Source organism: Alligator sinensis, unplaced genomic scaffold (genome assembly GCF_000455745.1).
Source record: "Alligator sinensis unplaced genomic scaffold, ASM45574v1 scaffold524_1, whole genome shotgun sequence".
Classification (NCBI taxonomy): domain Eukaryota; kingdom Metazoa; phylum Chordata; order Crocodylia; family Alligatoridae; genus Alligator; species Alligator sinensis.
This window is the reverse complement of record NW_005842747.1, coordinates 618,576-632,867: the sequence shown is the minus strand read 5'-3', so window position 1 is coordinate 632,867 and position 14,292 is coordinate 618,576. Positions and strand designations below refer to the sequence as shown.

Genomic DNA, 14,292 nt, shown 5'->3' with positions numbered 1-14,292 from the left:
TATACATCTAAGTTTATTATTTGGTCATATACCAATTCTATGGCAATAGTAGGAAGGCAATTATTCCTACCATGCTCATCCTGTACTATACCTGGTGTGTTTTTCCCCTTGGTCCAGTTAAAGACAGAGGCAAAGTAGTCATTCAGGAGTTCAGCTTTCTCCTGGGTGCCGATAACAAGATCTCCTGACTTTCTGAGCAATGGCGCCATGCTCCCATTTGTTTTCCTCCTGTTCCTATGTACCTAAAGAAGGACTTTTTGTTGTCCTTGATTCCCATTGCTAATATAAATTCACTCACCACTTTAGGCTTCCTTATCTGTTCCCTGCAAATGTGGGCTGTCATGGAAAAGTCCTCCTTGGGGCCTGCCCCAAGCTTCCATTGTTTATAAGCCTCTTTCTTCTTTCTTAAGAGAACTGTGATTTCCCTGGTTAGCCAAGAGGGCTTCCCAGCCTTTCTGTTACCTTTTCTCTGCATAGGAGTGAACTTCCATTGTACTTCAAGGATTGTGTCTTTAAAGAACAACTACTCTTTGTGCACAGTGTTAGGGTGACAATATTTGGATTTTGGGGGAAAATTGAATCTGCAGCTGAATAAAGGCTTTAACCTGTGGCCTAGCAAAAGCTGCTAACCACAAGGCAGAATGATATCTAAGCCAGCCATTTGCTTATGCTAAGTAACCATCTTAACTGTGTCAACCATTTTCTGAGGAAAAAGTAGCAAGGGAATCTGTGTGAGTCTGTGTGCTGTGAATGAGATGACATTTTAGAAATGTGGAAGATGGTATAAAATGAGAGAGAAAAACAGCTGGAATGTGAAAAGCAACACGTAATTGGTAACAGAATCCAAGATGAACGTATGTGAAAAGGTGAATGGTGATTGGTGAAGAAGGCTCCAGAAGCTTCCAGGTTTTGGTTAAAGTCCACTTGTTTACCGAAGAGTAATCAAGGTCTTAGACATGCGCTCGTAGCAAAAAGACATGTAAATGAATGAAATGCATAGGCAGTTCCATGATAATGAAGCAAACATTAAACAGAGGTGGAGCTTGAGATAGGAGGAGAAAGAGAACAGAAGGAGGGATAGAGGGATAGAGGTGGAGTGAATGTTAATGAGTATGAACCAAAGTGTATGAATGTGGAAAAAAACTATTGTTCAATGCAGGTCCCCTGGTTCATGGGCTGTGTGTGTGTGAGGGACCCTTGTCCGAAGCTGTCTCCATTTTGAATAAAGCTGTTGCGAGCAATGTGTGCTGGTGTTTGCACCCTGCTTGCTCTGGATAATGAGCACCAGGATTCATAAGGAATTGGACCATTGTCTCCCTAGTCATTGGGTGCCGCGTGGAGTTGGGGTCTAACGCACACCTTTCACCTTCAGTCCCTGCTCCCACAGCATTTACCCTACTAGTGACCTAAACTTGTTGAAATTTGCATTTTTGAAGTCCAAGACTTGAATCCTGCTATCTGAATTGTCTACCTTATGTCGGACAGTGAACATGATGGTTTCATGTTCACTGTTGCCCAGACTTCCCTCTACATTTAAGTCAGTCACCAGGTAATATCCTTGGGCCAGGACCAAGTCTAGCAGAGTGTCACCTCTGGTTGGCCCATAGATCTTCTGAGTCAGAAAGAGCTCCTTGACACAGGTCAGGAAGGATTGCGACCATTCCAACTTGACTGAGTGTTCCTTCCAGCAGATGTCTGGATAATTAACATCGCCCATGACCACCATGCCACATGCGCAATATGTGATAACCGTCTTCAAATATAAAGACAGTTTCTAAAAAGAGGGTGGAGATAGATATTTCTCTGTGGCTGGATGGAAGAGGACTGGAATAATGATCTTAGGTTTGGATATCAGAAAGGATTATTTAACTCTGAAGGGAAGTTAAACATTGGAGTCAACTACCTAGGGAGGCTGTGGAGTCTCCATCCTTGGAAGCATTTTCGAGACAGACACTTCTTCTGATAGTTTAGAAACTTTAGATGCATATAAGCTGCCCTGAGCATGTAGCTCAACCAGGCCTTCTTTTCTCTGATTCTTCCAAATGAGGTCACAGTACCAGGCTGGAGAGAATGAATATTAGAGGGATATTTAATGTTGGGCATTCAGTGGAATCAGAGGAGTCATCAAATCACTACTTATTTCTAGTCACTTTTTATGAGCTCAGGAGTTATTTTCAGTCTTAGGTCCTGAATATCAAATCAAAGGCTTTTAGAGGAAGGGGAGGGGGAGTGTTGAATTTTGGACTCTGCCTAGATTGCAAATTTAATATCCACTTTGCTCAAGTGGTGGGAACTGAGCTGCTTGGTATAACACTTCCTTTTAGCACATCCTCAGCAAATGACCAGGAGAAACTCTAGCAGGTCTCCCGGAGAAATTTTTGCAAGGTTTGAACACCCTGTGTGCCTCAATAGGGAGTGACAGCAGACAGGTTGAATCCCCCAAACCTGCCTTTTGGCTGTTGTAGGAAGCAGCTATCAGAGTGCTTTTCCTCCATGTGATAGGGCAGTAGAGCAAACAGTTGCTCTTAGATGGTGTGAGAGGGGCATGGAAAGCCCCTCTAGGGGGTCCTGGACCCCCACCCCACGCACCCCGATACCTACCACAGGGATCCTGATAAGCGGTAGCTGGGAGGAATCACGGTTGCAGGCTTCATGATTCTGGAGCTGCCAGCAGCTGTGGATCAGTGAAGGACAGGGGCAGAGCCTCCGTGAGCCATGGGCTGCTCAAATAGCAGCTGGAGAAACAGCTGAGCAGCTGGCAGAGGGAGAGTGGGACGGCGACCAGGAGACGCCTGCTGCCGGGAAGATCACACAGCTGAAGGCAAGAGGGGGAGCTGAGAGGTGACCAGAGGATTCTGGCAACCCAGGGAGGAAGCCCAAGTCTGAGGAAACAAGGTTCTCCTGGGAACAGCACCGCAGCCCCACCAGGGAAGGTATGGTGGTAGGAGGCGTCAGCAGGGAGTAGCTACTCCCCATAATCAGCACAGTGGGGAGGCAAGAGCAACTCAGCATGGGAACCGCACACCCCACCAGTCTGGGGACTATGGAGAGTGACCCCAGGTCAGGCAGGAATCTGAGGTGGCCAAACTGAGGAGGCGGATCAGGGCGGGGCACGGGATGGCAGCCCATCCCCACAGTCACCTGGAGCACAGGGACGAGGGAGTCCCCTGTCCCTTTTTCTTCTGTTTTCTTTATTTGAATGACAAACGGGCACTGGGAGATGGTATCCCACGGGTCTGTTGCCAGAAGCTGGAGGTTTGTTTTCCATTGGGTTCATTGGAAGCCCTAGCTAGCCTGAAGACAGGGCAGGCTTCCATGCCCCAGCCAGTCTGAAGCTAAGGAACTGGCTATGGAGAAAGTCGGGCAGGTCTGGAAGGCCCGAGCTACTCAGAGGCCAGGTGAGCTGGGCCAAAAGAGAGATCATCCAGGAGAAGACCTGCAGAGGGCAGTGTTCGTCCAGGCCATGGAAGTGGTGAGGATGGGGTAAAGGGGAGGTTTTGGATCCGCACAAAGAAAGAACCAGAATCAAGGCTTTGTTGCTCTTGTGGGGGGCCACCTGAAGGGAACTGCCTCCCCACCCAAGAACATCGAAGACATGGCAGGGGAGTAGGAGCAGCACCCATACCATCTAGGTGGCACCCGAGCTGAAGTCTCACCCTGACGTCGCTTGGGGGCAGGGCACCCATCAAGAAGAGGCTGAAGCCTTATAATACCTACAAGCAACAGATGGGCACAGACAGAAAGCCCCTCCTATGCTCCTTTACATGAGTGCAGTTTGCCCCTGAGTCTTTCAGGGGTCTTTCTACACAAGACTGAGCAAGGTTGCCCTAGGGTAGGGGTTTAACGTTCTCTGTGCAGCTGGGTTTTTTGGTTTTGTTTGACAACAATGTTAAATATGTCTGTCCAGGGCCACAACCTGTGCTTTTAACCAACAGGTGCATGCTCTGCCAGCTTAAAATGCCTGCACTGCATAGATGGATGAAAAACAAGAGAGGAGATTTCTGAAGGCACAAATAACCCCTAACCCAGCAGGGAAGGCCAGTGGAAGCTCAGCACCTAACTCATTATTGTTCCTGTGAAAATCAACCTCCAGGTTTGGACCTGTTGTCTATGTGCCACAATAAGAACAAGTGTCTGGTATGAAGCAGCTGTTCCCACTTCCTACAGGAACTTCTTCTTTCTTTCTCCTATGACTCCAGAGGCTTCTTCCCACTTTCATTTCCAATGAATCCCCTTTTCCAGAGGCTAGCAGACAATGCTTCTGATTTGCTTGTCCACCTGGGATCTTGGATTGGCCTCAGTACACTCTACTGTGCACTTCTCTACAAACTATATGTTTTTCTCTCACTAGATTTTATCTCTCTGCAAGAGCTGGGTTGAACTCCTGGGCTCTGGAGAGAGGGCGGGTCCAACTGTTAGAGCATAGCAGCCCACAAAGGCAGTGCATTTACTTTCAGTTCCTCTCATTTCCTTTGCTTAGATAGTGCATGCAGCTCTTTGATAAGAGGCAGTTTCAGGAGCTTTCCATCTCTTATCCAGCCAGGATTACGACTGCTCAGGTAAGGACCTAAGTAAACATCTGTGTCAGAACATAATGAGAGTGGCCTGTATAACTTGGGGAACCCTGTTGTGGCTCAGGGATGCAGCTGCTCTAGGAAGCTGTAAGGGCTATAGTAAATGGGGTTTGTATTTTCATACCAAAACCTGTGGGGAAACCCTCAGGTGCTTCTAAATTGCTTTGCCTCTTGGTTGTAAAACGTACAGCCATGTGGCCAGTTGGTTTTCAGTGCTGGGTAGAGTGGCTCTTCCAAACGCTTCTCTGTGTTGGGGGACTGAATTCCTCCAGGAACCAAAGGTCATTATTTTAAACCAAGTGTTGTGTTTCTGGGGATTTTAAGTGTGATCCTTCATCTCAGGCCTCGGTATTTTGAATCCAGCCTGGTCCATTGTTACGGCTCCATTTCCTGATTTTATAAACATGTAGTGGTTCTGCATCTTCTCTGCCTCCAGAACATTATTTATTTCTTCTCACTTGCATTCAAATACCTTTAGTTCAGGGTCCAGCCATCACTGCTGAGATTTTCATGTAGGAAATTCAGGTGTTGGAGGCTTGAAGGAAAAAAAATCTAGTATCAAGATATTCATAACAAAATGATAATAATTGGTAACAGTGAAATAAACAGATAGTCAGTGTTTCTGCTCTGCCCTAAAGCTGGGATGCAATGTGTACCAAGCTGGGATGTCCCTTTTCTAAGGAGGAGAAATCATCTCTGTGAAGAAAGCCTAGCTGTGGGGCATCTGGCTAAGGAAGATTGTCTCATTAAGAACTTGAAAGTCTCCCAGAGAAGAAAGAAAGAGGAAAGAGATAGCAAGCTGTGAAGGATGAGTTAGGCTACTGTTATAGAGCCAGAGAAAATGAGGACTCTTCTAGTGTCTGGGACAGGACAGAGGATTTTGCTTTGGCTGGTTGTTTGCCTTGGAGAACTGGCTGAATGGGTCATGAGGGAGTGACTTTTCCCTTGTGAAGAACAGGGAACAGATATTGGAGTAGCAGAGCTTGGTGAGATCCTGGCCTGGGATGGAGGAGACAAGGGTGGGGACTATTTGCAGCCATCCCTAGCAGGGCCACTCACATGGTGGGCACTGGATGCTTGAGGGGGCTGGTGGATTGAAAGATGATGTGCTTCCCAACCCTGTTGTTCATCACCCCCAGTGACATAATACCAAAAACATAACAACAAAGACATGCTTAAAGACCAAAGCCACTAACAACATCTTGGGTTGTATTAACAACTGTTACTAGAAAAATCAGGGAAGTTATTCTTCTAGTGTCTTCAGCCCTGATGAGGCCTTCCCTGGAGTCCTATGTCTAGTTTTTGGCCCCACACTTGAAGAAGGATTTGAACAGTTTGGAAAATGCTTAGCACAGAGCCACAAAATGATTAGAGGCTTGGGAGGGAAGACTTATTAGGGGAGGCAGAAAGAACTAGTATTATTTCATCTGGAGAAGAGATGATTGGGGAGGAATTTGATAACAGTCTTCAAATACCTAAGGGGCAATTTAGAGAGAGGGTGGAGATGGACTTTTGTGTGTGGCCATAAGGGACAGGACTAGAAGCAACGGCTTCAGCTTGCAGGAGGGGAATGTGGGTTGGAGAGAAGGAGGAATTTCCTGACTCTGACAGGGGTTCAGCACTGGAATAGGCTGCCTAGACAAATCGTGGAGTCTTCATCCCTGAAAGTTTTCAAGAGCAGGTTGGACAGACACAGGGCTGACATAGTTTAGTCTTGATGATCAATTCAGGCCACCATTAGGAAAAACTTCTTCACAGTCAGGGTGTTCATACTGTGGAATGAGCTCCTTCCAGAGGTGGTGCAACCACCTACGCTGGAAATCTTGAAGAGGAGACTAGACAGTCACCTTGCTGGGGTCACCTGAACCCCAGTTATCTTACCTGCCTAGTGCAGGTGTTACTTAAATTGCCAATTGCTCAAAATATGAGAGAAACTTTTAAAGGGGGATAAGGCAAGATGCTGCGTTTATTGATCACATGAATTAGACATAGAGGTGCGGGCACACAATTCATACAAAAACACACAAATCATCATACACATCATGATCATACACATTATAATCTGCCTAGCAACTGACTCCCCAGCCCAGCCCAGCCCAGCCCCTGGCTTATTTACTATTCATTCCATCCAGGAAGAGCACACACCAACTGCTGAAGCTTCCTGAGCCTGACAAAGGGTTTTTGAACCTGAAAGCTTGCTTAATAACTATTCTCCAACCATTTGGGTTGGTCTAATAAAAGATATCAAATTCACCCAAGGAACCTTGTCTGCCTATGTCCTTAGACCAACACGGCTACAACCTAAACCCTTCATACACATCATGACACTCAGGCATACACATACAGAAAACAAGCAATCCATCCACACGTACACCAAATATAGTTACCAGCAACAGTTGCTCAATATCAGCCTGGGGTGGGGGCTAACTTGGGCTTATTGAGTAGATGATTATGATTTGAAGATAGCAGATTTGAAGATAACAGCTGGAGTGGGGTGAACAGATGCATCTGTGCTCCGATGAAACAGCAGTAGAGAAAGAGACTCATCCCACTTGGCATTTTCAAAGCGTTCTTTTATAGGAATTAGCACCCTTTGTTTCAGTGCTTTGAGGTTTTTCATACCCAGATTCTGTTTTTTAGGTTGTTCTTCTTTTGTCTTCAGCTTATCTCAGCCTTGGAGTGTTCTTGCTGCTCATCTGGCAGGATGGGTGCATTCCTTCTCCTCATTATCTTCTTTGTGCCCTAGGCCTAGAAGGGATTCTTCAGCCATTCATTAATTAATTCACTGACTGGCAACTTACATTTGGCACCTTGTTGCTTACATAAACAATTACATCTTCTCCCATCTCTATGCCCTTCACTCACCATTCACCCTTTTACACACACTCATACATAAAGGCTATGCTGAGTTAATTCACTTATGTCAAGCAGAAGGATACAAAATGGAGTTTTCAAGTTGCTTACAGGACAAGACAAACATGGACAAGTTACCAAACCCTTAGACACAAGGGTAGCAGTGGACGTAGTCTTTCTGGACTTCAGGAAGGCTTTCCACGCTGTCTCTCACCCCATTCTCATTAAAAAACTGAGGGACTGAGCTGTCAACACCTACACAGTCAAATGAGTTGCTAACTGGCTGGAGGGCCGCACCCAGAGAGTGGTGGTGGATGGGTCATTTTCGACCTGGAGGGATGTGGGCAGTGGGGTCACCCAGGGCTCAGTCCTTGGGCCCACACTGTTCAACATCTTCATCAGTGACTTGGACAAGGAGGTAAGAAGCACCCTATTCAAATTTGCTGATGACACTAAGATGTGGGGGGATGTGGCATGCCAGAAGGGAGGAATAGGCTGCAATTGGACCTAGACAGGTTACAGGGGTGGGAAGATGAGAACAGGATGGGTTTCAACACTGACAAGTGCAAGGTATTGCACCTAGGGAGGAAGAGCCAGCAGCACACCTACAGGCTGGGGAGCTCCCTTCTCGTCAGTGCAGAGGCAGAAAAGGATCTTGGAGTCATTATTGATGCCAAAATGAACATGGGCCGACAGTGTGGGGACATGGTCAGGAAGGCCAACCACACCATGTCATGCATCCACAGATGCATCTCGAGCAGGTCCAAGGAGGTGAGGCCACAGTTGGACTGCTGGTCAGGCCGCAGTTGGAGTACTACGTCCACTTCTGGGCACCACACTTCTGGAGAGATGTGGACAGCATGGAGGGGGTTCAGAGGAGGGTCACCCACATGATCAGGGGACAGCAGGGCAGGGCCTGCGAGGAGATGTGACAGGACCTGAACCTGTTCAGCCTCCACAAGAGAAGGCTCAGGGGGAATGTGGTGGCCATTTACAAACTAGTCAGAGGGGACCAGCAGGCATTGGAGGAGTCCCTGCTCCCCCAAGCACTACCAGGGATGACTAGAAAGAAAGGTCACAAGCTGGCAGAGAGTAGATTCAGACTAGACATTAGAAGGCTCTTCTTCAAAGTCAGGGCAGCTAGGATCTGGAACCAACTTCCAAGAGAAGTGGTGCTGGCTCCTACCCTGGGGGTTTTCAGGAGGAGGTTAGATGAACACCTCGCTCTGGTCGTTTGACCCCAGTACTTTTTCTTCCATGGCAGGGGGTCAGACTTGATGATCTGCCCAGGTCCCTTCTGACCCTACCAACTATGAAACTATGGTTACATTTCACTACTATTAGACTCTATGTTAACATCAGCTACATTAGTTCAGTTCATGCTACACAGGGGGCTGGACCCAATGATCTTCTGAGATTCCTTCTGGCATTACAATCTATAATCCTGCCTTGAGCAGTGGGATGGATTAAGTGTGATCTTGTGAGGTCCCTTCCAGCCTGACTTTTCTGTTTTCCCACAAACTTTTCCTTTTCCTAAACAAGCTTCCCAAAATGTGAAGCATACACATATCAAATAGGAAATAACCACCCAAACACACTGCTCAATTGCTTCCTAAGCCTCTTAAAATTAACTTCCTGTAGGTCTGGCAAGGCACCCAGGAAGTTAAGAACTACTTCAGCAATAGCTGGGTCCCTCTCCCTGGGTACTACTGAGTGGTGGCAGGGTTAGTGAGGAGAGCTTCCAGCACATTCCTCATGTTGCACTTCTTTGCGCTGGGATTGGATGTTTCTAAATCCAGCATCTAGCCATCAACTCTTGTCACTCATTCATCAGCAAAGTTGAAAGTCCTTCCCCACTGCCTAAGCCCTCTTCCCTGTGGAAGATAGAAGTCACCTTCCCACTGTCCAAGTGTAGAGTTGCTGCCTTCAGTAAAATTACAGTTAGTTGCAGAAGTGGTAACAGATCTCCTTATTTCCTATAATGGTCCCAAGTGGAGTCTGAGCTCCTCAACTCCAGATGAGAAGTGTGCATGTCATTTGAGATCACTTCACCCACATCAATCTGGTCCTCATGTGTTTTAGGCCAGGAACAGTCTCTGCTGCCACCATGGCTCGCACTGCAACTTGTACCATCGAGATACCTGCCCTCGGGCGCCCTTTCCGGCTGGGGATGCTTTACGATTGCCGCAATGACACTACCATTCCAGGTATGTAAAGCAGGAGCCTTTCTTATCCCTTCTATGTAATGTCATCTATGAGACTGGAAAGCAGCTGGTTAGAGCTGAACCTGGGGTATAGAGATGCTTGAAGAGTGCTCAGGGAAGGTATTCATCAGACACTTAGGGGGCATTACCTTGATCTGTTTGGACTAACATAATTGCATGACAAAGACAGACAGAGATTTTATTTATTTATTTGTTTTTGTTTAGACCTTTATTATAAAAGAGTAAAAAAAATAAAATCTTGAAAGTGCCAAAGTATCCCTTCTTCCTCCCTCTGTCCTCTCTCCCTCCCCAGAGTGAGTGTGAAATACCTGTCAGAACAAGAACACTCATCTCACCAGGGATCAAAGCCCTGCCCATGCAACACCCTTCATAGGGTTACACATTTAGGACTATCCAACATACAGTTTGAGGAGTGTCCTCTCAATGGTTCAGTTTGTCAAAAGCTCATCTACATTTTTATAGAATTATGGATCCATAGAGAAGTGGGAGTGGAAGGGAGCTTTAGAGAGCATCTAGTTCAACCCCCTGCCTGAAGCAGGATCAGCTTTGTCCAAACCATCCCATACAATCTATAACCTAAACTCTGTGTAAAACGACCATCAATCCTGACACAAGACATAATAGCCTAACCTACCAGAGGTAAAGCAGGTGGACCATGGTGGCCAGCTTCTCTGGAAGGCTGTTAATATATACTCAAGAGAACCCAGGTACAGTCTCCCACAACCCACCCCCTGCCATAGAGGAAAGTAATCTCCTGCCCCCAGCCCATGCCAATTTGGGAAGGGGGTAAAATTACTTCCTGAGTCCAAATACGGTTATTAGTGTTACCCAGGGCAGGGGAACAAGACCCTTCAGCCAGGAACCTCGAGCCATAATTCCCAGAAGAAGCACTGGCACAGCCTAGTCAGATTTACCATCCTGGGCTGCAGTCAACACCCAGTGCCTCTGGGGGAGGCTTGAAAGCACTGTGACATATGGCGTAGGAAGGTGGGGATGTGGAAAACAACAGAGGCCAAAAAGCTGGGAAATCCCCATAGCAGAGCACAGGCTTTCCAATCTTCGCTTGGATTGGATGTTTCTAAATTCAGCTGTCCAGCCTCTTGTTGAACACCCCCAGTGATGGAGAGTCCATCCTGAGAACCAATCCAAACCTACTTTCCTGAAACTTCAAGCCACAGGTCCACATCCTACTCTCTGCAAAAAGAGAGAAATGGTTCTTTCCCTCTTCTCTATGGCAACCCTACCAGTATTTGAAGACTGCTCTCATTTCTCATCTGAAATACCTTTCTGCAAGCTCACCACGCCCTTCGGATCCTCCTTGTATGACTTGCTTTCCAAGCCCTGTACCATCTTTGTTACCTGCCTCTAGACCCTCTCAAATTTCTCCACATCCTGTCCTGCACCTAATGCTTCTACTGGAATAGCCCAAAACTGAATTTGCCTTTTGTGTGGCTGCATCACGCTACAGAGTCAAATTGAGTCTGTGATTCCACAACCTTCTCCATAGATTTCCCTTCCAGCCAGGCATCACCCATTTTGTATCTGTGTTTTTGATAATTCCTACCAAAGTGTGGGAAGTTGCATTTGTCTTCACTGAACTTCATCCTGTTTGCTCCAGCCCAGATTTCCAATCTGTCAAGGTCCTGATTTGTGCTCACATCTCCAACATGTTCACAGTCCTTGCCAGTTTCGTGTCTTCTGCAAACTTGCTCAAGATTTCTGTACCAGCATCCACTGAACAGAGCTGGGCCCAGGACAAATGCCTGTGGGACTCCACTTGAAACCTCCTTCAATTCTGACATGGACCCATTACTATTGACCCTTTGCTTGCAGCTATTGAGCCAGTAGTTTTGTCCAGCACACATTTCTGTAGTTATTTTATGAGATGGTCATGTGGGATCTTGTCAAAAGCCTTACCAAAATACAGATACGTTATATCTAAGCATGGTCTTCATCCACCCACATGTGCTTTCATATTTCAAAGCAAGAGATTAAGTTTGCATGACACAATTTGTTCATAATCATGCTGGGTTCTTGTGATCAGCCTTTCCTCCTCCAGATGTTCCTAAGTGGGTTTCCTTAAAATATTCCCCAGTAATGTCCCAGGTATTGAGCGGAGATTAACAGGTATGTAGGTCCCCAGGTTAATCTTTTGCCCTTTTTAAAGAGGAGCACTACGTTGGCCTTTCCCCAGTGCTCTGGTACCAGTCCTGCCTCCCGTAACTTCATGGAGATCATTGACGAGGTCTCTGAGATATCCTTTGCCAGTTTCTTCAGCACCCTCAGATGGAAGTCTTCTGTTTCTGCAGACCTAAATTCACCTAGACCCATGAATAGCTCTTTGACAGCAGCTCTTTTGTTATCTCCTCCCTCAGCTTTCCACTTCCTTATTCAGGTGTCAGGCTGCAGATCATTTGTTTTTGTGAAGACTGAGGCAAAAGTAGCTGTTGAGAAGTTCTGCCTTCCTTCTGTCTTAAATTAGGAATTCTGGGTTGTTAACAGAGGACCCACAGCTTCCCTGTTCCTTCTTTTGTGGCCAACAGGCTTATGGACCCTCTTTTTGCTGTCCTTGGCCACCTTTGCCAGGTGCAGCTCCTTCTTCATCTTTCCCTTCCTGATTTTGTCCCTGCAGGTTCTTACTATTTCCTGGTATGCATCCTTGGTGCCCTACTCATTTTTCCCCTGCCTGTATGCTTTCCTTTTGCATGAGGCATCCTAAAAGCTCCTTGTGCAGTCACATTAGTCTTTTTTCATTCTTTTCATGTGTCCATCATGTCAGGACAGTTTCTTGATGCACTTCCCATACTCTGCCCTTTAGAAGTTCGCAGCCATTCTAGGTACCCTTATCCTTCAGTCAGTCCTCCCATGGCACCATGCCTGTTAACTTTTTGAGTCAGATGAAATTTCATAGGATTTCATAGACATTATGGCTGGAAGGGACCTTGCAAGCTCTGGTCTGGCCCCCTGCCCAAAGGGCAGGAACTCAGCAGGGGTCAAATGATCCCAGAAAGATAGGCATCCATGTGTTTTGTTTTGGGGTTTTTTTTAAGTATCCAGAGTAGGTCCTTGCACCACCTCTGGGGAGCATCTATTCCAGGCCCTGGGGACTCAGACAATAAAGACTTTTTTCCTTTTGTCCAACCTAAAGTGGTCTTCTAGGAGTTTGTGACTGTTGGACCTTGTCTTCCCATGGGGTGCTCTGGTGAACAGACATTCTCCTAGTTCCTGATGCACACCCCTTATGTACTTATAGGCTGGCACTGAGTCACCCCTGAGCCTGCACTTTTCCAGGCTGAAGAGTCCCATGGCTCTCAGCCTCTTCTCATAAGGCCCGCTCTCTTGTCCTCTAATCATTTGCATGGCTCTCTTCTGGACTGTCTCAAGCTTCTCCACATCCTTTTTGAATTGCAGAGCCCAGAACTGGACACAGTATTCAAGCTGTGGTCTCACCAAGGTTGAGTAAAGTGGGAGGATGACTTCTTGGGTCTTGCTTGAGATGCATTGGTAGATGCAAGCCAGTGTTTTGTTTGCTTTGCTGGCTGCAGTGTCACATTGGCAGCTCATGTTCATCTTGTGGTCAATCATGACCTCCAAATCCACCTTTTTGAAATTTAGCGCCCTAAATTTGCTGACATCATACTTTCTCCAGCTCAGGTTCAGGAATCCTCCCATGTTGTGGTCTCTACATCCCGTGTTGCTCATCACACTCATATCCTACCCTAGTTCTTCCCTGTTGGTCAGGTCAAGATCTAAGATAGATGATCTCCTAGTTGTCTCCTCCACCTTCTGAACAGAAAGTTGTCCTCCAAACAAGTTAGGAACCAGGTTGACATTTTCTTTTGGCTGCATTGTTCTTGTAGCAGATTTCGGAAATGTTGAAGTAGCTCATCATACCACCCCATAGCTTTTGGACAGATTTGTCGCCTGCTTGAAGACTGCCTCATCCATTCTCTCTTCTGATTTGGTTGCCTATAATGAATCCCCACCAGTGCATCTTTCACCCTTCGTCTTCATCCAAAGTCATTCTTCTTTGCTGTCTTCTTTCTCCTGAATCAGGGAACAGATGTGTGTGTGTGCTTGACATACTAGGCAACAGCACCAGCTTTTCTCCCAATGGTGTCTTTGAGTGTAACCCTCATTGTTGACAAAGCAGTCACAAGACCTGTCCCAACAGGTCTCTGTGACACCAATCAATGCATACTGGCATCAATGGGTTGCTTAGGTTGCATCAATCTTTATAGGCACCACACCAAGGTCATAGCCCCACTAGCAGGCCCAGTAAATATATGCCATGAGAAGGCAAACCCTGACCCAAAGTTTTTAGCATCTTGGTAGGGATGAGATGGACCAGACAGGCAGGACTTGCATATGGATCATAGGGAGAATGAGGTAACAGTAAAGCTACAACTTGTCTTCCAAAGAGTAAAATACATAGACATACAGGTGTGCCTTCCAGTGGTGTATCAGCAGACCCCAATGCCAGTGTCCAGTATGTTTTGAGTGTGTTCAAATTTGTTCCATGTTAAAGACACTGACTTGAAACATTTTCTTGTCTTCTCCCACAATCAATGAAAATGTGATTGTGTCCCGTTTCCCAGGTATCACTTTATGGGACAACAAGGACCTGAAGAGAGATGTGG

At 46.5% G+C, this 14,292-nt stretch overlaps 1 protein-coding gene across 1 annotated transcript in view; it reads left to right on the top strand.

The window, feature by feature from the left end:
- Positions 1–9,534: 9,534 nt before the first annotated feature.
- Positions 9,535–14,292, top strand: part of LOC102370827 — a 23,205-nt gene continuing 18,447 nt past the window's right edge. Inside the window, exons 1-2 of the mRNA XM_025216553.1 lie at positions 9,535–9,634; positions 14,251–14,292. The exon at positions 14,251–14,292 is cut by the window's right edge and continues 2,009 nt beyond it. Of these exons, the coding sequence (XP_025072338.1) occupies positions 9,535–9,634; positions 14,251–14,292 (142 nt within the window). The remainder of the gene's footprint in view (positions 9,635–14,250) is intronic.